Source organism: Pantherophis guttatus, chromosome 5, assembly GCF_059756535.1.
Source record: "Pantherophis guttatus breed Tessera chromosome 5, ASM5975653v1, whole genome shotgun sequence".
In the NCBI taxonomy this organism is placed as follows: Eukaryota; Metazoa; Chordata; class Lepidosauria; order Squamata; family Colubridae; genus Pantherophis; species Pantherophis guttatus.
The window spans coordinates 27,881,846-27,908,806 of record NC_142067.1 but is presented as its reverse complement, the minus strand read 5'-3'; the positions used below and the strand labels follow the sequence as shown (position 1 = coordinate 27,908,806).

The following is a 26,961-nucleotide window of genomic DNA, read 5'->3' as shown; positions in this document are numbered from 1 at the left end:
ATCTCGCTGTTTGAGAAAGTTGCATAACATTCTCGGAGACTCTTCCCATCCTGCTTACAATCTTTTTGGACTGTTCCCTTCTGGTAGAAGATACAGAACAATTAAAACTTGGACCACACGTTATCCCAGAGCTATAATTGCACTCAATAATGAACTAAAGGGCCACCATCAGTGAGATGTTGGACAGTATTACTTCATCTCTTGTGTGGTTGTTTGGGTGGTTTAGGGGTGGGAAATTGTGGTGGGTGGGAATGTGTTCGGGGATGTTATGTGTTTTGGACCTGGTCTTTGGGTGTTAAGTGAATTTCGTTGTATGGGTATACTGTGTATACATGTACAATGACAATAAAGTTGTTGTTGTTGTTATTATTATTGTTATTATTGGTTAATCTTTAGTGAGATTCACAGCCTTTGAGGCTGGTTAATAGCTCAGCAGCTCGAGTCCTAACCAAGGACCTAGGAACTGTTAAGGTATCGTCGGAGGATGTAAGCTGTTCTGAGTAAGGTGGTTTTTTGTAGAGTCAAAATGTTCACGTCCAGTAAATTTAGAATTTCTAAATAGCGGGGTAGCCCTTTGGGTATTGCTCCAAGGGCTCCAATTACAATTGGGACAACACACGATTTCTTTTTCCACAGTCGCTCAACTTCAATTTGCAAGTCCCGGTACTTTGTGATTTTTTTCTTGCTGCTTATCTTCAATCCGTGCATCACCAGGTATTGCAATGTCAATGAACCATACTTTTTTCTTTTCAACTATTGTTATGTCAGGTGCGTTGTGGACCAAGTGCCTGTCAGTCTGAATCCTAAAGTCCCACAAGATCTTGAGTTTCTCAGTCTCTAAAACTTTCTCAACCTGATGTTCCCAGTGGTTTTTGCTGTACTCAAAATTGTACTGGCACAATTTCCAGTGAATGATCTTAGCAACGCGGTCATGGCATTGTAGGTAGTCAGTTTGTGAAATTTTGCTGCACCCACTGATCAGGTTGTTGTTGTTGTGTTGTTGTTGTTGTTGTTATTATGATTATTATTATTATTGATTGCCATCATCATATTTTTTTTCTAGTGTTTTTCCACAAGTGAAGTGTCTACTTTTATTCAGTTCAACCAAGTGTTGATCCATTGGTTGCAAGCATAGCTTCCCAACAGGATAATTTCAGTCTACTGTTAGGTCAACCAGCCAGATCAGTGTAGTGGTAAGGCACAAGGTTGGGACACCATCAGTTCTAATTCCGCATTAGGTATACAAAGCCAGCTAAGGCCCAATCACTCTCTTTTAGTCCTAGGAAGAAGTCAATGGCAAATCACTTCCGAAATCTTGCCAAGAAAACTAGAGGGAACTGTCCAGGCAGTTGCCAAGGGTCAATGTTGACTTGAAGGGTCAAAACAAAAACAAAACTGTTAGGCCAGGGTTCCTCAAAGTGGTGAATATTAACCCCCTCCTCCTGGATGGTTGGGACTGTCCATTTGTATTACTGTTATTATTCATAGTGCTATCAGATAAAATAGTATTTATTATGTTCATATAATACATGTTTGGAGATCAATGAGCAATCTAAAGCTTCATGAAGGGGGTCAATAGGTTGAAGAATTCAGGGCAAGTATCTGAAAATCAGCCATGAGTGCTGATTAATATAAAATTTTTCAATTATTTATTTTACTTCAGATCCACTCGCTAACTGGCATTTTCATGACAGATTATGATGTTATTAAAAATGTAAAATTAGGAAACAGGATACAACTAATAAGTACTACTGTAGAGATATTAAAAAGGCTTACTTACTGCAAGTTATAGATATTTTACACTAGATATAAATATATAAATACATATATTATATACATTATAGTTATTTTACATTATTTTTACATTTTTAATAAAGAGGAATGTTTTGACCTTGATAGTAAATTAAGGGTGCCTCCCTGGAGAGAGAGAAAAGGCCTCTCCTTTGTAGCTAACCAAGCTCACTCATCTTGGCAAAAATCCTGGATGACAAATTTGAAAGATGACAGATACATCGGGGAAGACTCTTCCTTGAAAATATTTGTTTTCAAGCCATTCAATGCTTTAAAAATCAATTTAGCAGCTTTCTTAAACCTAAAAATGAACCTGCAGTCAGCATAACGGAATCAAGATTTGTGGGGCTTTTTGACTCAAAGGAAGCAAGACTGAGAATTATTAGTAAGTAATGAGTGAAAAAGAACTTGGATTCCTTCCCCCACCCACAAATAGCTTTAGTCCAGTGGTGAAATGTAAAATTTGTTACTACCAGAGGGCATGGCTTGGGGTTGGGGTAATGTGACTGAATGGGCATGGCCAACTTTTTTTTTAACTTTTAAAACCATTTTTTCTACAACCTCTGTAGAAAAGATGCTTTTAAAAGCCTCTGATGATCCCAGCTGAGCTGCGCAATCAGCAGAGGCTTTTTTTTTTTTAACTTTTAAAAGCATTTTTTCGGGCCGAAGAGGTTGTAGAAAAAATGCTTTTAAAAATTAAAAAAAAAGCCTCTGATGATCGCTCGGCTCAGCTGGGCATGGGGGGGGTGGGCAGGGATTTTTGCTACCGGTTCTCCAAACCACCCACCACCATCGCTACCGGATCAGGTGATCCGGTCTGAACCGGGAGCATTTCATCCCTGCTTTAGTCTAGTTTATTTAGAATGCCTCAATTCTTTTTGGGGACTGAATTGAATTTGAGATCTGAAATTTGAATCCCCTCTTGGCTATTATTAAAAATAAACAAGCTGTAGGGGTTTTTTTATGTTCAATTGTTTGGATGAAAATTTGTTGACATTTATTAGAAGAGGAAGGCAGCTCAATTTTTTTAAAAAAGGTTCAGACATTTCTTGTTAAAAAAAACCAATAATTTGGAGGACACCCTAATGACTAATTTAATTATTTGTAGAACTGAATGACATATTCAGAAATTTTATTTATCTTTCTGAGATGAAAATCAAACCAACACATTTCTATATTTTAGTGGACAAATGTGAAGAAAGTTACAAGTAGAATAGAGGTGTACCTATCCATGCAACCTGAAAATTTTCTGAATAACATGACTGCTTTTGTTTGGTTTTTGTGGAAAATGTTTTCGATTATCTTTGGATTGATTCTTAGACATTGCAGTCTGTTTGTAAATGTATGAAACTCACAATCATTAGTGAAAGCCAGAGATAGTTCAGTATCAAATTAATTGGCTTTGGATGAATTACGCTTTGATTTACATATTTATTATGTCCAAATCACCCTGATTCAGTTTGGGAGATGTTTAAATCTGAAATTCACTGTGTAAAAAGGTCCAATATTACAAGGTGTATCAAGAATGGTACTTGAGGAAAGAATAGTTGGTGTCTTTTTTATAAAATAGCAAAACAGTCAAACAACATAAGATGCAAAGACGACTTTCAATACTTTTTCTTACCAATTCCTTTAGATGTGATTTATCTTCTGTTTCATCTGTTGATAGCTCCGGTGGCCAGGAAATTTGCTCTGACATGTCCTTAATTCCAAACTGGTCTTGACTTGCTTTCTCTGTCTGCTGCTGGCTTGCAAGGATCATAACCAGTGGGTTCTGTTCCAGGGGGAGCTTATCTTTTAAAAGCTGGCTGCAGTTGTCGCCTTCACTCTTTGTATCCTGGGCATTGACTGTTACTTGAGGAATACTTACAGACCCCAGCTTCTTAACAATGGCTATTTTCTCAGTTGTAGAATCTATATAACCAAATCAAATAAAAAGCAGATATACAAATCTTAAAGAAGAAAACAAAACAATCAAAAGAAAAAGAAGAAACCGTATAATGAAAAAGTCAACTTATTCTAAATCAACCTTCCTCAACCTGAAGTTGACTGCATATGACAATAGTTCTGGTGTTTCTGGAAGGCATCATACTGAGATGGCAGCTTCAAAACTTCTGGGCAGCCCTGTCTGTCCTGAAAGCTATAGAAATCTCTCATTGCTGTCCCTTAGTGAAATTTCAGATTTCTGAAGCCCATAATAAAAAACCCACTATACTGTATAGCAGAGGTCTTCAAACTTGGCAGCTTTAAGACTTGTGGATTTCAACTCCCAGAATTCTCCAGCCAGCTATGAAGTCCACAAGTCTTAAAGCTGCCAAGTTTGAAGACCTCTGCTGTATAGACTAAAGGGGTAATTTACTTAATAATACGTATTATAACAGCAGCAAGAATGAGTTTTGCCCAAAATTGGAAAAATAAGGAAACTCCTCTAGAAGATGAAGTGATAAAGAAAATTTTGACATGTGCGGAAATGGATAGATTAACCTTGGAATTGAAAAATAAAGGTGAGTCAGAATACCATGAGATATGGAATAAATTTTATCAATGGTTGGAACAGAAAAGAGAGTCGAAAAACAAGAACTGACTAGAATTCATAAAATGTAGAATTAAAGTTATATATGTAACTACAATAGAATGATAATGGATAAAACAAATGTATAAGTAATATAGACAGAAGAAGGATGTCTTTATATATGTAAATACTGAACAGACTAATTGTATATAAATATTAAGGTATATATGATACTTATCTTTCATTTTAGTATGTATGGCAAAGAGAATGCCAGGACGGTTACACCGTGTCCAATGTTTTAATATGTGTGTAATAAAACTTATTTAAAAAAAATAAAAAAATAAAAATAAAAACCCTACTACTCACTGTTTCTCTGAAAATAAGACCCTGTCTTATAATTGTTTTGAACCCTTAAATAAGCGCTTGGCCTTATTGCCATGCACTCAAAAGCCGATTGGATTTATTATCAGGGGATGTCTTATTTTGGGGAAAACAGGGTAGCAGTATTTAACATGTCTACAACAATGAATGTCCATGCATTTATGGAATTTAGTGAATTAAGCAGACAGCTTTCTTCAAACTGAATCTGCATAGAAGAGCAAATGGAAATCTGTTGCATTAAGTACAATTTATGCTTAACATGGTTATTCTTTGGACAAATAAAGAGAAAGAAAAACAGACTGAAAAGGAGACAGACAGACAGACAGACAGATATGTCTGGCTTTTAAAATGAAAATGATTTTCTAATCTGGTTATGAATGGAGGCTATCTTAATTTTGTTTTTGGATTATGCACTTCTCAATTTGAGTTTATCTTAAGGACAGATAATTTGAAGTCAACTGTGCCTGAACTGTTATATAGCTGTGAGATGAACAATGCCCTCTACGTCTGTTTGGTAGCATAATTATATGTAATAAGACATGGTTTCTTCTCTATAGTATATACTAGTATGCCCCTAATATGAGCAGTCTACAAATTGCAAATTAAAGATGTAAAGAGATGTAAAGATTTCTATCTGGAAGTGGCACATATTGAATCTGGATTCTTTTACATATCTAAATCATATACATATAGAGTATTTGATTTAGCATGATCCTTCATATCCCAACATCTCTAAATATATGGAGTTTTCAACTGTTTCAAGCTGTAAATGCTATCATAAGAACTTCAGTTATGGCCTAAATATTTTTAATTCCTAAATTTCCATGAGATCATTATCTTTGCAACCTCATGTTGGGTTTTTGTGACATCTAGAAAAGAAGTCTAGAATTTAATGAGATCTCACACCAGAATCTCTGAAAACTGGCCATTTAATAATTATTCAAAAATATCATTTCATTTATTTTGGGAGCCATTACAAGAATGTAATAGATGCCCTGGCAGTGAGTTGCCAGCATCTGCTCTAGATGTTCAGGATAATGCAGTAATCTGATTTAAGAGGAAATCTGGGTATATAAAATAGGCATATAAAATACTGTACTCTGATTTTTTATTATATTTTTAATGAAACGAGGTTTTGAGTGGAAAGCAATTAGGGAAGCTTCTGCCGTTCCTTGCCAGGTGCTTTCCTGCCTCAATTGATTCTTTCTAAAACTTGCTTTTGTCTTTATGTTCTTCCAAGTACATGTAATAACTTGACAGTTACTTTCAGCCCACTACTAAGACTTCCCTTTTGTTCCATTAATAACTAAGTAAAAAGATCACTCCAGCTGTATCACTGCAGGCAAGGTTTTCATAACATCCTCAGGCTCTGGCATCTCCAATACAGAGTCACCCATGTGTTCCTAAAGGCACTCTGTTCCACAGGATATTTTTAACTATTTTATGTAATGAGGGGAAAAAACTCTTCACTTTTCTTATAAAAAATCCTCACTTTTAAAGAACCTCTAGAGACAGGGTATAAGATTGATATCTATTATTTTGGGGAAAAAATATTATAAAAATGAGAAGATGTCACAATGCGTTGCTCTGTGATTTAACAAGCTTGAAGGATTACATCCGTTTTAAACTGCTATTGATAATTATAAGGATTTTTTCCCCCTGTTAATTAGCTTTTCTTTTGCTAGTTTTACTTTTTTTAAAAAATCACTGTAATATATCTAGGTTTTCTTTCTTCACTAGCAAAAAGAAAAAAAGAATGGATGGACAGAGAGAACAATAGGCATTCAGGTAAACTGGCATTTTCAACTTCATGTTCCCACCAAAAAAAAGCAATGTTGTGAAAAAACATGTGTCAAATATTCTTCAAGAATATCCATGACATGCTCTCAATATTTCAAATATTCTCTATTACCCATGTTGGAGGTCTCTTGTGAACAAATTACTACAGCCTTTTCTAAGTCAGAGTGCACAACTGTTTCCAAATGTTGTCCTCAACATTTGCAAATCTCATTCTTTTGATCATTTGCCATGGCTAGAGACAAGCTGTTCAACATCTCCTGGAACATCATCCATCCTTATTCTGAGCTTACCTGTTATGGATTTGGACTCAGGCTTCTTTTCTTCCTTGACTGTGACATGCTCTAATTGGTCATGGTTGTCACCTTCAGGGACTGAAGAGATAGCACTTTCTTTTCCCAGAAAAGAAGATTCTTGAAGGCCAGAGAAAGCTGCTTTGTCTCTGACAGGCATCCGACAAGGTGTACTGTTGATACTGATGACTGCAGATACTCGAAGGGGAACTGAGACAGCAAAGGGCTCTGAGATATTCAAGGCTTTATGTTGGTGACGGGGAGAGGCTTCCAGGGGGAATAGAGTCCCATGGAATCCCAAATTGGATGTCCCATCATTTGAAGTAAAGAACATACGGCACATCTTTGGGGAAGTTTGCTCATTCTCAGGGTCTTCAGTGGCGCGGAATACCTTCAGTTGCTCAGGAAGTGGTTTCATTTGGGTTGGCCGTGGAATATGATTCTCTGCATTGTCCTCTGCTCCTCCCTCTGCTCCTTTCATGGCACCTTTGAGATCCCACTCTGTGTCTTGTTTGTTGAGGTCAAATGAGCTGCTAGGTCCCCCCAGTCGTTGTTTCATCATTGGAACAAAAAACCCTCCCGTCGTGATTGTGCGCTTGAAATGACCTTTTTCATCCTCTCCTAAGGAAGAAAGGAAGAAAACAAAGATGAATTTTGCCAATCCGGTCTCTCATAGATGGTCAATCTTTTTTTGGCCTGAATTGTACATTGTTTATTTATTAATTTGTTGTTGTTTTTTTTAATTTTGAAGGGTCACAGACACATTCTAGTGATGCTGTGATTCAATCATATTTATGGAGAGGGGAAAGAAGAATCTAAAGGGGCATTAAAAGAAAAATAATAATGGTAGATTGATAATATTTTGCTCCTTTGGAGTAAAATTAATATCACAGAACATGGCAGAACCTTGGGATTAGCATGGAGATCTGGATGTTATCTGAGTACAATACCCCATGGTTATTTATCTTAGATTAGTTTGAATACTTGGCCAGATAGAACTTTTAAATCGCATCTTTTATTTCTTCTAGAGCACACAGGGTGATTAATATTTCCTTCAAAAGCCTGTTCCATCTTTATAATGGCCCAGCAAAAGCTAACTTTCAGAATTTCCTTTGTGTCAATACCTGGTACACACCATGATGAGGAAAAAATGATAAGAATGTGTTGCAACAGCATGATGCGAATTCTGGCCTTTCATAATTGCATCAAGGTATCAAACACAAGTACGTAAGGGACAAAGTTTGCATTGTGGAATTATGATGTGTGGTTTATCACCTGTGTCACCCCACAAATGCTGTAATCTTATGGTAAATACTCTATTGAGAGTAGGGATAAACCAGGCTGACTTAAAGAGAGCTTTTTCCTTGCACAATACTTGCTAGGCATGATTCAATTTTCTGTTAGACCACTGGCTGTATTTATTTCTAAGCTCTCCCCCCTTTACAATTATAATTTCAAAAGCAGTCATCATGACCTGCTTTGGTATCCTCAAATCTGTATTCTTGTATCCCAGTCATGGATTCCATCTTCCGTCTATTTGGAAATGGTGATAGGGAAAAGTATATTCAGTAAAAGAGAAACTTGGGGTAAAGGGGGTATTTTCCACTTTCTCCTCAATTCTCTATCTTTTTTCTAAGCCGAAAGCAGCAGTCATAAAATTGTTTTAAAAGATGGACAGGCTGAAATATAAAGCTTGGGAGGTGGTGAAATAGGGAAGAAAATGAGAGAAGCGTATATATTTCCCCTCAACCTTTCTCTGGATCCATATTTGCAACATTCCCTCACTCTTTCTGTCTCCCTCTCCCTCTCTGAGTCTGTTAAGGTGGACCTCCCCCATAAAGAATTATAAAAAAAACTCTCTCACTATTCCACCCACTTCTCCCTTACCACCATAAACTGCAGTCATCCATTACCTTAAGGTATTTGTTGATATAAGTGATAATACAGTAGTGTGATATGCAGCACAGCAACAGCTTGCCACAAACCATTTTTCTGAAGTAGCAATAATAACAGCAAGGTTTGTCTCTAGATGCAGAAAACTGATGTAATTATAATTTTAAATATAATTTCTTATAGCCAATCTTTCACTTTGGAAAAATGTTTCCATGTTGATCAAAATAGATCCAATATCGGTGATCAAACAGCCTATTTTGACATTGATCCAATTTTGTTTTAATCAAAAAAACAATCAAAAGGCTTGGTAGAAAAGAATTACTTCATCCAAGACCCAAAATTGCAGTAATCTCAACACTGGCAACAATCTAATTTCTAAGGAAAAATAAGTTACACAGTTGTGGTTGGAATGCTTATGAATCCAGCCTTCCCCTGGTAATTGGATGATCCCTAAAACAGGCTATTTCTAAGAACATGTTTAATGTTACACAAACAAAAATAAAGGGACAGGCATTCCTAGAGGTTAACCAAATCATAAACCATTTGCAGCTTTACATATTATAGCTGGGGTTGATCAGAGCCAATTAGTGCATTGAGAATTAATATTAAGTGACCTTGCATTCATCAAGTACTGTACAAGTCTACAAATTTGTATCTGCCTGTAGCACAGATTCTAAACCATCTTCAACAGCAGCTCCACACAGAGTGTGTCTCAGAAATCTAGGAGATTGCAAAGCATGGATTACTATGGAGAGACCACTCCTATACTGTACATCTCATAAATTCCACAATGAGAAAATGGCCTCCGCTAGATGATACAACACAGACTGGAAAGTTGTCATAAAATTGACAAATCTCCCAGACTACATAAATTTTTCAGTAGAGTATCCCAAAAGAAACTCCTCTTATTCAAGCAACTAAAGTTTTGCATAAACAATAGTCAATCAGAATAGAACCTTGGAGGGGACCTTAGAGGTCTTCTAGTCCAACCCCCTGCTCAAGCAGGAGATCCTATACCATTTCAGACAAGTGACTGTCCTGTCTTAAAAACCTCCAGTGATGAAGCACCCACAACTTCTGACGGCATCCTCACTGTTAGGAAGTTTCTCCTTAATTCCAGGTTGCTTCTTTCCTTGATTAGTTTCCATCCATTGTTTTTTGTCCTGCCCTCTTGTGCTTTGATTGACCCCCCTCCTCTTTGTGGCAACTTCTCAAATACTGGAATACTGCTGTTATGTCCCTCCTAGACCTTCTTTTCTCTAGAATATCTATACCCAAATCCTGCAACCGTTCTTCATATGTTTTAGTCTTTAGTCTAAGACTTTAATCATCTTAGTTGCTCTTCTTTGCATTTTTTCCAAAGTCTCAACATCTTTTTTGCAATGTGGTGATCAAAACTGGATGCAGCATTCCATCTTTATAAAACCTTACTAAGGCTTTATAAAGCATACTAATACTTCACGTGATTTTGATTCTATGCCTCTGTTTATACAACCAAGGATAGTATTAATTTGTTGACTGCTGCTGCACACTGCACATAGCCACACACTGCTGGCTTATATCATAGTGAAAATCTTGGATTTTTTACTTTTGAATCATGAGTTCATCTAGAAAAAGAAGATGATGGGGAAAGGCAAGTGGCTACTCCAGCACTTTGTCTGACCAGTGACTGTACTAAGTGCTTTTTGATGTTTTTCACAATCTACTCAGGGGTGGTACTTACCTTTACTACCGGTTCAAAATGGAATCACACACGCGCGCACACTTCACTCATGCGTAGATCGGTAATGACAACATCTGGGGTGGTGGGTGGGGCCTCCTGCCAGTTTTACTACCGGTTCTTGCGAACCGGTCCGAACTGGTGGGTAACCCACCACTGAATCTACTGATTCTATGCACAGGACTGCATTTGCATGCAATAAATCCCACAAACAGATTTACTCTAAACAGATATTCAGTATGTCCATCAAAATTACACAAATTCAGCTTCTGCTATAAAAATGCCCAAAAAATGAGCAAATTTTTGACTTTTCCATATTTGATACACACTGACCAAATCTTACCTTCTACTGGAAGTGAACAAAGTGAGTCCATGCTTTTAGCTGGTCGAATGGTTGCTTTCTCTGTAGAAGGAAAGGATGTAAAATGTTGGAAATATGTTGTTAACAAGTGCAGCTGCAAAGCAGAAAAAGATTTAATATCCTGAGAATACATACAGCTCTATCTTTAATTTACAGCTAAAACTAAGGTTTACCAGCTAGCAAGGTATAAGAGGTACAATGTTTTCTTACTTTTTTTTAGCACAGTGAAAAAAGGAAGTTTTATTCAATATGTTTATCTGCCAAAATAGCGATACGATTTTTGCAAGGATTTTCTGAGTTGCTTATTCATAAACAATGAATAATTGTGCATTGTTCTTTATTCAAGGAGCCCACTATCTTCTCCCTAAGCAGAGTGTTGGGCTGTTAATCAAGACTGAATTATTTCTTCATCCTTCCTCATTGCGACAACTGTTTGGACACCTATCCTTCATGTAAGGTACTTATCTGGTAATAAATATATATTTTTTCAAGAATTAAAAGCTACGCACAGTAATTGTATCTTCTTTGTTCTACAAGGATTGTTGGAGGGGAGCCGGTACATTTCTTTAATAAGATAGTGATTATCCCATCAGAAACCCCAGACAAGATGAGATGGACACATGTTCCAGGACTCCTTAATAAAATGACTGGCATAGGCATATTCTTAGTAACAGCTTGGCAGACGCACACTTGACCTCTGCCTGAGCATGCATTCAGCGAATTCAGAAATGCATGTTCAACACAGTAAAATAATAGACAGTATTCACAGCAAGAATTTCATAGGCTTTGGGATATGACTGCCTGTTATTGTCCTACTGAAGTGATACTTGGCATGATGCAATAGATTAAATATGCAGTCTCCCCCATGCTGTTGTCAAGCATCGTTCATACTGGCTTTTAATCCTTGTTACTTTATTAGCATGAATGATCTTTTGCAAAGTGCTGGGATGTTTTTTTTCCCCCCTGTTGGCCAAGGGCAAGCTAAGGGAAAAAAGAGAAGCTATATTACTGAAGGCCATAGGGAATCTTTACCCGAGATTTTTTGTCCTCGAACAAACACACTTCCATTGCGGCTCAGTTTAGTTTTAGCTTCTGATCCTGACCGGCCGAGATTAAAAATAGACTTCCATTTCTTGGGCTTTGTGGATAATTTTCTCCTGAAAGATAAAATCAAAGATCTGTAAATAAGTAGCAATGGTTAACAGTTAAGATTAATATGTTTTTAATGTGTCCTTTTTGTTTGCCTTCATTTCCTCTAAGACTTTCTTTTACCACTTTTCACAGCTGTAGCCAAGAAAGCTTCAGCATCTCCAGCTAAAAAAAGATCAGGTAGCAGATGGTGTGAAGGCTTTGATTTGAAACATAGAGGGCTCTTGCCATCAGAGTAGCCAAGAGGCTAGACAGTTTGACCCAGAAAATGACTGCTTTCCCTTTCCCACTAATTATATATGTTATATTATGTATGATGTGGGAAATGGCCTTTTATGACTGGCCAACTCCACCCAATGAAATTATGGGTAAAATAACATTTGACCTCAGGCCTGTGAGTTCAATACGGTCTGCCATTCATGCTAATGCTTTATGTGATTCAGAATTTATTACTCGTACAAAGATGTGGCTACTCAAGCCCTCATTTATATTATGGGAACATGATCAAATGCCATATGCCAACAGCAATTTAAGTATCTAAAAAGTACTGATGACGATTCCATTGTGGCTGGATAATATAAGTCTTGCATAACAGCTTTTGTCCTCTTTCAACGGTATCCAAGTGTGCATAAGAGTAAAATATAGATTATTGGATATGCTACACAAATAAAGAATGAAGATTAAGCTAGCTATATCAAATGTAATTGGGGAAGGTTACCAGTAGGTGGCTGTCTTATCACAGGTGCCTCAAGCCTTGCATTCCACTCCTGCTGATCAAACACTTGAAATGAAGCAAAGCAGAAAAACTATTCCTGTATCCATCTGTCTGCCTGATACTGGAGGTACTGACACTGACCAGGGATTTAATGTTATCCTTCTCACAGCAATGTTGGGGAATCGGGGGGAGGGGGGGAGTCTATATATTTTAAACACATATTTCAAGTTTTGATGTATCTATACAGTGCTGGGGAATATGGTTCCTCCTCCCAAAATTGCACTAAGCTTATTCATGGAAGCTATCAAATAGCTGATGGTTTCTCTTCTAGTGCTTGGCTGCACACTGTTATAGTTGGTGCAAATTGGCTACACACCAATTGCATCTAACAAGATGCCTCAGAGCACCAAAGAAGACAGGTTAGACCAGGGGATCCCAACCTGTGGGCCATGAGGAGATTGCAACTGGGTGGTAGAAACAGCTGCTGAGCGCATGTATGCACATCCTCACTTCTGCAAGCAGTGGGCAAGCATGTAGGCTTCATTTGCATGAGTGGCAGGAGCTGTGCGAGTGTGCCCTTGCCGGCCACTCATGTGGAATGACCCCCTCTTCCTCCCCCACCGGTCCACAAAGCCAGAAACGTTGGGGAACTCTGAGTTAGACGATGGTAGATCTATTTATTAAATTTATAGGCTCCTTCAAGGCCCGATTTATCTTTTGTGTTCAGTTTTCAGGTACTAAAACAAGGGGTACTTACTTGCTATCTGGCAGATCAAGGACGGTATGGAAAAAGGAGCCTGTGGCTGGAACAATTTCTGGCAAACTGTTCTCTCTTCGCTCTTTGCGGGCAGGGTGACAGGCTGAGAGGCTTCGGGCCTGAGCTTCTTCCAAGCTCACCAGCTTCATTGGCAGAGAAGTGGAAGGTAAAGTTAGGCTCTTCATCACAGGTTTATTCTCTGAAAAATGGAAGGAAAAACTCATTAGAATCTAGCCTAATTTGGGTATGGAATGGAAGGTGGGAATGCCAGAGAGAAATGGAAAAGCAATAGATATCTCAAGCAATGCCTTTAATGAATAAACTTTCCCAGTGACATTGTTTGCAAATGTGATTGTTGAACAAATTCACTTCTTATCCAGTAATGCAATTCAGCACCCTGCCCTCTATCCCAATAGTCCCTTGGTCAGCAGCCACACTCCACAGTGCCTTGGCTGGCATGCATCTTCTGAAAGTGACGGTGTTTATTTGTGCTGAACTTTGAGAAGACTAAGGTCTTTTTCTAGTTTTGAAGATGAAGCAATACTGCTCTCCCATCCAGATTATTTTGGAAATTTGTTCTGAATATTGTTGCTGTTTTTCCTATTCAACACTGACTGCTATTGTTAGAAGGAAGTAGGAAGTTACAGCCCTGGAACTAAAAAAAAAAAAGTCCGGATGGTTAAAGACAGCTTTCCCAGCTTCAAAATTGGCACTTTAGCATTTCTTCTAATTAGCTGTGTTTTTATTTATTTATTGGAAAAACCATAGCAAAGAAAGTTCACCTCCAAACACACTTTATAATAAAATAAGAGGACAAAGCTAGATTAAACAGAAGTGAAGCAGAATATACCTGAATGGAAGGTGGGGGTGGGGGGAGTCTTATGATCGTGTTATTTTTACAATTTGAATAATGGACTTTGCATTTGATTTTAAATATTTTGACCTTGTTTTAAACATTATTATATTTTGTTGTTAGTTGCGAAGTCGTGTCCAACCCATTGCGACCCCATGGACAACTTTCCTCCAGGCCTCCCTGTCCTCTACCATCCTCTGGAGTCCATTTAAGCTCACACCTACTGCTTCAGTGACTCCATCCAGACACCACGTTCTCTGTCATCCCTTTCTTCTTTTGCCCTCAATCGTTCCCAGCATTAGACTCTTCTCCAGTGAGTCCTTCCTTCTCATTAGGTGGCTAAAGTATTTGAGTTTCATCTTCAGGACCTGGCCTTCTAAAGAGCAGTCAGGGTTGATCTCCTCTAGGACTGACCGGTTTGATCACCTTGCAGTCTAAGGGACTCACAGTCCAAGGGACTCGTTATTATATAGAAACCATGAAAATGGTCTCTTCTGAAAGCCTTTATCATGTTGTACACCATTCATATGGAACTGTTTATAAGGGAGCCTAGGAAATTCTTAAAACAGGTCTACAACTTTTATTGAGTACTACTCATGATATGTGGTGAAAATAATCCCTTAACTGAATGTTTTGCCATTAACAGCTGCCAGAAAGGAACAATTTAAAGCAGCCTGTCCACTCGGCAGCTACAACTTATGAGCCCATAGTATTTACACCTTTTTCTTTTTTAAGATTGTTATGGGACAGAACAACAGCTAAATTGATTTTTCAGCATGATGGCTGTTCTAGCTAGTGAAACAGCACAAGGATGGGATATATAACATCCATGGCTAGTAATGTGTTTGCAAACAACTTTCTTGGCACATATTCCTTGCCATACTTCACTTGTTTTTGTTTTAATACTCTTTTAATCCAAAACTTGATGTGTCAGAAACTGACGCAGTAAAAATCAAGGTGTCAGCTACTAATATCATTTCTTTTCCCCAAGAAGGTTTCTGATCTTAGCAAAAATAAGTGTGGAGATAGCAACTTGGTGGTTTATTTGGAAATATGCCCACATGCTCAGGAACAAGACAAAATAATCAGGGATTAGAGGACATTGGAAACTTTAGTGATGTCAGGAATAACATCTCCAGTTTCACTGCCTTCTATTAAATGGAAATGTTATGCCTGACCATACTGTACCCATCCTTAGCATCAATTTGTGGATGGAGAAACTGCATGACAGTCATTTTAGTGATGGCAATATTGTCTAATATTCAATGACCCACCAGCCATTAAAATGCCTATTCATGATAGCTGATAAATTTCAAACCAAGTATCTCAGGACTTTTCCTATATCTTTTTGGTGTGATGAGTTACTGTAACAATATACATTGGATCAATGATGAGGGCAAAGTTCTCCTGGCTGTTAATTCTGTTTTCCATGCTCCCTTTTTTTGCTTTTCCAAGTAATCAGGTTGCAAGATCAAGAGGAATGAGCAACAAAAGAGAACAATGAAAGCTGAGACTTCTTACTAGATCCCCATAATTCAGTCTTCAATGAATGAAAAACTTTGCAACTTTTTTTCCAATGCGAACCGAGGATTTTATGTCTTTATTCCTTCTGTGTATAAATTAAAGGTTTGGTAAGGCTGGATCTTCCCAAACCTACTAATGGTTCTGAAAGCAATTTTAAAAAGCATAAAGGACAAAAAAAAAAAAAATTACAGGTAGTCCTCGATTTACAACAGTTCATTTAGTGACCATTCGAAGTTATAACGACATTGAAAACAGTGACTAATGACCATTTTTCACACTTATGACCAGTGGTGAAAACTGAACCACTTTACTACTGGTTTGCTGGCTGCGCATGCACGCTGTATGCTCGCATGCGCAGTGCGCACCATGCAGACCAAGAGGAGGCATGGGGTAAGTAGAAGAGCATGCGGGAGGGGGGTTGATCAGCTGTGGCACGTGATTTTTTTTTTTACTTTTAAAAGCATTCTTTTACAACCTATTCGGCCGAAAAATGCTTTTAAAAGTTTTTTTAAAAAGGCTCTGATGATCGCGCGGCTCAGCTGTGATTGTCAGAGCCTTTTTTTTTACCTTTTAAAAGCATTTTTTTTTTACAACCTATTTGGCCAAATAGGTTGTAAAAAATGCTTTTAAAAGTAAAAAAAACAAAGGCTCTCTCAATCAGGCAGCTCAGCTGGGATCTTCAGAGCTTTTTTTTACCTTTTAAAAGCATTTTTTAAAAGAAGCGGCAAGCGGGCGACCGGGCAATTGAGTGGGCATGGGCGGGGGGGGGGCAGGGATTTTTGCTACCTGCCGCCATCGCTACCAGATCCAAATGGGAGCATTTCACCCCTGCTTATGACTGTTGCAATATCCCCCATGGTCATGTGAGTGACATTCAGATGCTTGACAACGGGTTCATATTTATGATAGCTGCAGTGTCCCTGGATCATGTGATTCCCTTTTGTGACCTTCTGACAAATCAATGGGAAAGCCAGATTCACTTAACAATGGTGTTACTAATTTAACAACTGCAGTGATTTGCTTAACAAATGTGGCCAGGAAAGTCATAAAACAGGACAAAACTCACATAACAACTTTCTCACTTAGCAACATAAATTTTGGGCTCAATTGTGGTCATAAATCGAGGACTTACCTGTACAGATTGAGATAGCAGACTTTTGTCCACTATTAGTCAGGCTTTATATTAGTCACATCAAAATAATTCAAGCTCAGATTCTATTTTTTTTTTTAAAAAAAGAATCATATAGATGCCCTTCATTTCCTTCTTCTGTTTTCTTTTTTCAATAGAATTGGGGTTCAGGTGCTCTGAATACTTCAGAAGACCTAAATACTAAAAGTAATGTAAATAGATTACCCTATTTTTCGAAGTATAAGACGCACCATTTTCCCTCAAAAAAGAGGGTGAAAATGTGGGTGGGTCTTATACTCCGAATGTAGCCCCACTCAGTTTCTCAAACGGAGGTTTCAGAGGCTGAAAAAAGCATCAGAAACAAAGCTTCAGAAAAGAAACCCCCAAACAGAACTTCAAAGGCTTTTTTTCTGAAGCTTTGTTTCGGAGGTTTTCAGAGGCAGGAAAAAAAGTTTTTTCTGAAGTGGAGTTTCAGAAGTTTCAAAGGCAGAAAAAAAGCAAAAAAAAGTAAGGCACAATGCTCACAACCAAGGAACCTGTTGCTAAAATTCACTTCTGGGGACAGCTGATTGGGGCTATTCCGGGAGGCTGATCCATCTGCCAATCAGCTTTTTTCTTATTTTCCTCCCCCAAAACTAAGGTGCATCTTATACTCCGAAAATACAGTATGTGCTGGGAAGAACTAAGTTTATTGGGCAAAAGAGGTCAGGTACATTTGGAAATGGTCATTGCTAACATAAACAAAAATAGTTGAGAAGGAATTACCTTCATTATCTTCATTATCCTTTGGCCTGACACAAACGTTGTCACTGAAGATCTCATCCACATGGTTCAATATGAACTCTATCACCAACTGTTGGACTCGCACTTCCAAGAAAGCTGCATCTCCATTGCAGCCCTCCGCCTCAATCTCCTTTGATCTAAGCACAATCAGAGAAGCAGTTGGAAGAACAACAAAACATCACACCACCAAGGCACTGCTTGTGAACAAAAGAACTAAATTTCCTAATAAGCCATGTCTGCAACTTTATAGCAAAAAACACTGTAATAGCAACAGAAATCGACCCACAGCCTAATTGTAAATCTTTTGGTTTTGCATTCCTTTTGTGTCTCCTCACTTACATTAAAAAGGTAAAGCTTCCCCTTGCATCCCCCCTAGTCATTCCCGACTCTAGGGGGCGATGCTCATCTCCCTTTCAAAGCTGAAGAGCCAGCGCTGTCTGAAGACGTCCCCGTGGTCATGTGGCCAGCATGACTAAACGTCAAAGGCACATAGAAAGCTGTTACCTTCCCAGTTAAACGTGGTCCCTATTTTTCTACTTGCATTTTTTACGTGCTTTCGAACTGCTAAGTTGGCAGCAGCTGGGACAAGTAACAGGAGCTCACCCCGTTACGCAACACTAGGGATTCGAACTGCTGAACTCTCGACCTTTCGATCGACAAGCTCAGCATCTTAGCCACTGGGCCACCGCGTCCCTTCACTTACATTACAGACATGCATTAATCAACTATACACATTACATGAGTTACATGAAGTACATGAAGTACATTTTAAATGGCATGGTCTCTTTTCTTAAAAAGATTTAAAATAAAAGCCATAATGTAGTCAATTGTTGGAAACATAAGATTAGTCATAAGTACCATTCTATTTTCATCAATACCAATATGTTGTTGGGTAGCAAAATAGAGCCAATCACACAGAACTTGCACTGCTCACTTCAAAATACAGAGTCAGGGTAGATAATCGGTTTCAAATGGTCTCCAGACAAATGTTTTAGGAATACCATGCCATGAAGGGTGCATCATTCATCAACACCAACAGAGCTAAGCTAAAGCAGAGAAATGGTTTGGCCTTAGGACCACGGTTGCATACCTTATGTTCACACATAAACTATTCACCCATATAGTCCTCCCAAATTCTTCTCCCTTCTCAGAAACCAAAGCAATTGGGTATTAAGATATCCTCTACTCTAATTCATCAAGTCTGCTTTGAAACTTAAATACTGTACAAAGGGGACAACTCCTTATAGAGATCCATCAAAGCCTTGGAGAGCCATGAACCCTTCAAAGATGCAGCAAAAATCTGCAGGCAGTCTTTAAACACTGCGGTGTGTCTTTCAAAGAGCATTTCCTCCCCTTTACAGAAAGAAAAAAGAAGAAGAGTCTGAATCTGGGGGAACATCTTCAAAGAGAACTTCCACGGCTATATTCAGCTCATAATTCTTTATTACTCTTTTAGGAGAAACAAATGGTAATAATCAACTTATGGTGGAATCAAAATATAGATTTTTAGAAGGACAGCAAGGGAAGAATTAAAATGGATCACAGATCGTAACTGAGAAGAACAGTTTCATGAATGGAACTTGCATCTCAGAACAATCCTTGTGTAAGAACAATCCTTCTGTAAGCTAAAAGTAATTTCAAGAATAGTCATCCCATTTAAGAGACTCAATTATTCAGATGGGGTTTTTTGTACATGGATTAGTGTATTGATTTGCTTAGTTAGCAAAATGTCTTTGCTAAGCTTTTATAAAAGGAAGACCAAAATTTATGAACAAAGATGAAGTACAAATATAACAAGCCCCTTCCTTAGATCTCATTAAGTCAGGGTTTGAAAGAATGTGACAAAAACTCCCATTGATTTCACTGGCTTTTATCAAATGTTGCAACGGCAGTTTTAATAATCCTTCCCCTAAACAGTATCCTTCAGATGTGTAGCCTTCAACACCCATAACTTCTTAAACCTTAGAAGACAGTCAGTCAATATGCTACAATGATTAGAATATCAGATTAGGAACAAGGAGCTCCATGTGAAATCTCTCTTCAGAAAGAAGCCCACAGTACCTATTTTAATGCTAGTGAAGATTTCTCCAGATGAAATATATTTAACATAACATTTAATGGACAGTCTTTTCTTAAAGGGGCAATTAATATCAGCTGGAGCTGGGAGCATGTCAAGGATAATGATGGTTATAGCTTCTTTTCTAAAGCAGGGCTGTCAAACTCCTGGCCCATGGGCCAGATGCGTCATGTGCTGGCCACACCCTTGCCCATTTTAGCAAAGGGGAAAACAGTCCTGATTTGTCATGTGATGACATGAGTTTGCCACCCTTGTTCTAAAGCAAATATCAGTTATGAAAGAAACATTTTCCATCTCATCAGACTCCTTACTCCAGCTGATCCTGTTAGCATTTTTAAGCTGGCCAAACTAAAGCATGAACATTCAGTATTGTTGCATGAGATGAAATAGGCGGAGGAGGGGAATGCTTGGTTGTCATTTCAGCTTCCTAAAAGAAGAATAAGATGAAATGCTATAAATCAACAGGGCAGCATTGTTTTATGGCAGACCAGACAAATAAAATAGCATGAGACATAATCAAACATGAAACACATCTCAGCCAGCAATATTATGTCAGCAAAAATAAACAGCATACACAAGCAAGGATTGTTTCAGATTACTTCAAAGAACATTCCGATGAAATTCTTATCTGAGCTGAGCTACTTTAAATCTGCTGCCTAGTGGCAGAAATTTATGTCCCATTTCTGTCCAGCAAAGAGTGAAGACAAGAGCCTTAAAGTGCATAGCAAGCACTTTCATGTGAATACAACATATAGCATTACAGCAAGCCTCCCTCTACTACACCAGATTATTAAAGCTGCAAGGAGGGATGCCCCAGGAACTTCAGAACTCTGCCTAATTACGACAACAGATCTTAACAACCCCTTGCTAAGAGGCATATGAGCCATTTTCTAGGCAACATTCTGATCATTGGTGTAGCAATTCTACTTAGAGCTGGGGCTACTGCAGTCCAAGTTAATCCACAGGATTTAAGTTATCTCTGAGTGGAACCATCACTTCAAAGCATCAAGTGGGAAAAGATGGGAAAACATCAGAAAACAATTCAACTTGATGGATTTTGTGAGTTTGTCTTTTTTTAAAAAAAAAGAAAAAGAAAAGAAAGTCTGCTTTGTGTTTTTCATCACATCAATGTTTTGGCCCAAACAATCTCTCCTTCTAACTCCAGCTTCACCTACCAATCCAAAAAGTAGAAACAGATAAATTCTTTCTTATCTTGACATGCCAAAGTGTTGCTGAAGAAATTATTTCTGGGCAACACAATCCTTTGTAAAGCTAATGGCTGAAGTGCTAGATAAAACTCAGAAGGGATTCCTTCAACAGGATAGCCTTGTAAGGGAGGTACACCTACTTTTCATTTTCCCCGGGGATCCATATTTATATAAATAAGTATAGTTTTCACCACCACCAAACCCTCCCCCCTCCCCAAAGGAAAAAAGATGGAATCTGAAGGAGACACAATTAAATTTTGGAGCAGTTCAAGAACTGCAAAGATGGAGACAAGTTTTACCCTGTATTTTCCGAGGCTCAAACCCTGAGCCTCTTGTTGACCAGACTGGTATCCTTGAACAAACTCATTGTTAGTAATCGTTCACATGCCCTGTATTGCTGCATACACACAATGGAAAATTCTAATGAGAAGCTTATGTTTCCAAAACTACATGAAACAAATGGATCTGTGCAATAGTGCTTCCAGAATCAAATTCATTTCAATGTATTGCTGCTTGGAGAAGTACTGTGTCAGATGTCTCCAATACTCTTTATGAATTATTGCTCCACCTAATACTAGAAACTTGAGTACAAAAGTGTATGTGTGTGTGTTTTCCATCTCTTCTTGTGCCTCGTGATGAGGACACCAGATGCATCTGACAAATGGGCATGGTTACAGCAAACACATAAATAGAGTAGGGATTTTGCAGTTTCTTTCCTAATTTAGAAGGGATGTGTCTGAGATTTTTTTGTTTTTTGTTTTTTTGTTTTAATCTATACAAAGCCTATTTTAGGTGTGACAATACCATTTTCATATCACATTGAAAAATACTGTGGAACTATAGCCCACGGGTGTCAAACTCAAGGGCCACCGGCCGGATCCGGCCCATTGGGTGCTTAGATCTGGCCCGTGGGTCCACCCTGGAAACAGTGAAGGACTAGCCTGCAGTGTCTATGCCAGTGAAAATGGAGTTTGGGAGGGCCGTAAGCAGCCCTCCTGACTCCATTTTCACTGGCAAAAACTTGCAGGAGGCAGTTGCAGCCAAAAATGGAGCTCAAGAGCCCATTTTCGCTGGCAGGGTGCTCAGGCCACCACAGGCGCCCCTGACACGAGTGATGTCAAGCTGGCCACACACACCCGCCCCACCCTGGCCCCCCAAAGTCAAACACAATTCTGATGCAGCCCTCAATGAAATCGAGTTTGACACCCGTGCTATAGCCAATTTTTCAACAATAATTTTACTATACTTTGAGAAAAACTCAAAAAACAGACTTGGTTCCCTTCTCTAGTCATGGCCTATATCAGTGGTTCTCTTTTCTTCACCACAGATCCCCTTTAAATACCTTTTGTGGCCATGGACTCCCAAGATTTAACTCAAGATTTAAATAATAACATTTCTTCAAGGCTTCAAGCCTGTGATGACATTGTAGCCCACCCACCCACCCCGAAGTCTGTGGACCACAGGTTGAGAATCACTGCCCTATTTGATCAGATAGTTCAACTTCACACCACTGTTTTTACTTTTGGTCTCTTGAAACAGATATATATATATATATATATATATATATATATATATATATATATATATATATATATGTATGTATGTATGTATGTATGTATGTATGTATGTATGTATGTATGTATATGTATATGTATATATGTATATATGTATATATGTATATATGTATATATGTGTGTGTGTGTGTGTGTGTCTTCTCAAGTTTTCACGGGTGGGTGTATATAAAAAGTTAAAATCTTGGGTGTTTTCCCATTTGTTAAAATGCTTAAAATCCTGGCTAAGATCTCAGCTCAAAATCCTCCAAAATCCCAACAAAACACTTTGTAAGGTCTTTTAAAACTCTGGCTAAAATCCTAACCAACACTTTAAAGGTTTGGCAACATTTCAACAAGCTCTCTACCTTGTCATCTTCTAGCCTTTACTATCAGTTTAGAAGTTGTGGGAGGAGGGTTCCAAAGAAACACAATTACCAACCTAATCCAAAGGGAGACACCCCCCAACAACTGAGACACAGAACAGGACAACGGCATCGCCCTCCTTCCTTACATCAAAGGCACCACAGATAAAATCAGCAAAATTCTCCACAAACACAGTATCAAGACAGCCTTCTGCACTGACCAAAAAATAGCCAACATCTTAAGAAAACCCAAAGACAAGATTCAGCTAGAAAACCAAGGAGTCTATGAAATACCATGCAAAATTTGCCCAGCCACATACATTGGACAAACTAATAGGAGAATAAATGCACGCATTGCAGAACACAAGAACGCAATCAGAAAAGAAGAAAAAACTTCCTCCCTTTTCCAGCACCTTAAAACAACAGGACATGAAATTGACGTTGAAGGAACCAAATTAATCTCCAAAACTGAACATTTCAACAAGAGAATAATCATGGAAGCCATCGAAATAGAGAAACATGAATAAACGCGATGATACCTCCCTCCTACCGGACATCTGGAAACTAGCCCTGGTCAACAGAAGAGTCCCAGCCATACAGATTAACACCGGACCCAAGATAACACATGACACCACCACCAATCATCCTCACCAGGTTCAAACCCAAACCCATCCCATAGACAAAATACAACCACCATCCAGAAGCCAGACCATGGCGGCATCACCAGCTGCTGCACCCCCCTCCGATCCCCACACAAAGCAAACTGACACACACCATGAACACATGGCAAGACCTCAAACTCGGAGCCAAACCAAAGCCCGGGATGTGGCATCACAGCTATCTGCTCAGGACATTACATCAAATAACTCAGGATATCACAACACTAGAAATCAGGGTGTTAACACATAGCCCATTACCCAGGTCGTTAAAACACAAAAGACTAATGGGCACACATCAAGATCTCACCCACACAGGATGTTACGAAACAGCTGACTAATCTGCAAACATCAACTCCATCAACCACTCAAGATGTAACAACATAGTCAACCAACCCGCTCACAGCAACAAAGCCAGCACCCCACACCTCCCCACCAGTATTTATAGACAGACGGCAGCTCCAATCACGCTTTCCTCGCACAAGCACGAAGCCGAAGACACCAGCCTGAAGATGACGAGTGGGACCTCGTCAAAACGTCGCCAAGATACTATCAATCTTACATGGGAAAAGACTCAAATACACCAAAACTTTCTCTCTCTCTCTCCCCCCCTCTCTCTGTATGTATGTATGTATGTATGTGTATGTGTGTGTGTGTGTGTGTGTGTGTGTCTGTGTATATATATATATATATATATATATATATATATATATATATATATATATATATATATATATATATATATATATATATATATACACACACACACACGCACATGTTTTAAAAAATAAGTTTTCTTGACTGAATATATTATTAAAATACACATTTTATAATTTTTCAGATTTGCAACTTTTTCAGGTATTTCCTTTACTTTTTCCAAGAAAACACAGCCACTGAACTATATATGAACACCTCATCAGTTTTTATGACCATGAAAATGGGAAAACAAACAACAAATTGCTGAGATTCACTTCCACCATCATATTTGATTGTATGATCTTCCTCCATGGCTGGATTTGTTCACAAAGTTCCAATGTGCACATCTACTATACATTTCCATTAACTTTCTCAGTATTGCCTTTAGGATAAAGAAAATGAATAAGTGCATTTATCATACCTAAGGAGATTGGGTGCCCACACTAAAGCCAGGTTTCTGGTGTGCATGTTGGTCATGCCACTGAAGGATGCCAGAAGTGCCAGGTGCTTGCTTAAGTATTCCAAGGTCCTGAAATAAAGTAGTCAAGACAAACCAAGAACAAATATGACTATTGTAATGTGCTGGATATGGGGCCATCTGAACCACGTACAATTAATGTAACACGCAGTAGCACAATGCTAATGTCTAAACTAAAATCTGTACCAATTGCCAATTATTGAGCATATTTTAAGGTGACAATGTAAACTAAGCTGGGTTGGGACTGAATGTGCAATCATTTTGTAGCTAGGATTATAGCTACAGAAGTTTAAAAAAACAATTTTATTGAAAATTTTAAATACAAGAATAAGACTAGTGCAAACTAAACTAAAAAGAAAAGAGAAAAATGAAGAAAAAATTAAAAGTGCAAAAAGAAAAAAAACAGAAAAATGGAACAGAAAGAAAAATAATATACAGAAGTGGCATCTACATTATGGAACTTTCTCTCCTGCCCCTCCCCCCCTTCAAAATTAGATTAGTTCCATCCCTTTTTATACTCTAGAACAGAGGTCTTCAAACTTGGCAACTTTAAGACTTGTGGACTTCAACTCCCAGAATTCTCCAGCCAGCTATGCTATGCTATGCATAGCTGGCTGGAGAATTCTGGGAGTTGAAGTCCACAAGTCTTAATAGCTGGCTGGAGAATTCTGGAAGTTGAAGTCCACAAGTCTTAAAGCTACCAAGTTTGAAGACCTCTGCTCTAGAAGACTCTCCACACTCGTTACGTTATGAGGCCTGGGGCTCCAGTTGATATGCTTAGATGGCTCCATTGTTGAGGCAGCTATTGTTATCCACTCTTCGCCTAAGGGTTTGTACATTTATACTATTTATTTCTTAATGTATATTTTTATATATATTTTATATCTGTGGTTTTTATTCAATTGTTGTGTGCCACCCAGACTAACTTTTGGTGAGATGGGTGAGTATACAAATTTCATTAATAATAAATATATGAATAAATCTTCTTAATAGAAGTTACAAGTACAGTTATAAATTAACTTTACATTGTGACTCCCTTCTTTCTATAATCTCTACTATCTAATCATCAAAGCCATAAATCATAAGTTCAGGCTTTTTTTAAATGCAAAAAGTCCATAAAGGATTTCTAGTCACCAATAAATGTAGATATTATCTTAGTTATACTGGCTTTTGAGTGGCTGGCTAGGATCAATGTTCTATCTAAAAAGTGAAAGAGGCCAAAGCAAAGATGTTTAAGAATAGACACTACATTTCATTATTTTTATAAGAAAATAAATTAATAAATTGCAGCTAATGTGATCACTGCCTATAATCATACTATGTCACATTAAAAATTACAAATTTAACACCAATTTCTGTTGTATTTGGGGGTTTCAGCAAAATTTGAGCCATGAGGACTTCAATTTCTTCATTCTTGTCTACTACTTTAGCTACTAATGCACTCCCCCCTTCCATTGAAATATTCTTACTCTTACTTATCTCTCCTGGGAGGCATTGGGACCCCACAGACCCACAATGTTCCTCCCACTGAACATCTGAAACTGAATGAGGAGAAGACACAAAATAGATCTAACCTGAGCTATGTAAAACCTCATCTGAATTATCTTGAAGCCACGTATGACTAAGTAGCCAGCTGGTTGTGCGATTATCTACAACAATGCTTATACAGCAGAGACTCAAAACAAAAAGCGTTTTATGATTGAAAATATTTTAATTGACAATAAAAGGTTTCCTGGAATTTCAAAATGATGTGAGAGAGACCTGAATACAGTAATAAACATCAGTAATAGATGAGTAACCATGAAACAAAAGCATTGGAAGAACGAGGCTGGGAAGAAGATGGTTTGGATAGGTGGGGAACAGAGATGATTAGTCCTGATAATGTAACATCCTGTCTGTTTCATTAAAAATATATTGAAACAAATATAGCTAAGTTATTGAGCAATTATTTGATTAGTGGACTATTAGTGGACTATTCAGTCTTTCAACTAATTAAAAACAGAGCAACCTCAGCTTAAAGGATATTTTTCTGATGTTACCTGCCTGCAACCCACAATAACTACTAAGTTTTCTCTTTTACCTATAATGTGAGGGTGGAAGTTCCTGGATAACATTTTGAATCTGGGCCAACTGCTCTTTCTCAGAGACGCATGAGACTGCTTCCTGCAAGACATAAAAAAAAAAAAAAGAAATCAAAAATTATTCATTTAGTTCACAACCATTTCTTGAAGGCAAAAACAATGTCCGCCACAATATCATTACCAAATTGATGC

The 26,961-nt window shown here is 38.1% G+C and overlaps 1 protein-coding gene across 1 annotated transcript in view; it reads right to left on the bottom strand.

Moving 5' to 3' along the window:
* The window catches only part of ARHGAP31 (Rho GTPase activating protein 31), a 117,697-nt gene that overhangs the window by 6,507 nt on the left and 84,229 nt on the right, over nucleotides 1-26,961 (bottom strand). Inside the window, exons 4-11 of the mRNA XM_060686279.2 lie at nucleotides 26,769-26,851; nucleotides 24,632-24,739; nucleotides 17,641-17,795; nucleotides 13,370-13,568; nucleotides 11,781-11,905; nucleotides 10,731-10,790; nucleotides 6,775-7,395; nucleotides 3,416-3,705 (exon numbers count right to left, since the gene is read on the bottom strand). Of these exons, the coding sequence (XP_060542262.1) occupies nucleotides 3,416-3,705; nucleotides 6,775-7,395; nucleotides 10,731-10,790; nucleotides 11,781-11,905; nucleotides 13,370-13,568; nucleotides 17,641-17,795; nucleotides 24,632-24,739; nucleotides 26,769-26,851 (1,641 nt within the window). The remainder of the gene's footprint in view (nucleotides 1-3,415; nucleotides 3,706-6,774; nucleotides 7,396-10,730; nucleotides 10,791-11,780; nucleotides 11,906-13,369; nucleotides 13,569-17,640; nucleotides 17,796-24,631; nucleotides 24,740-26,768; nucleotides 26,852-26,961) is intronic.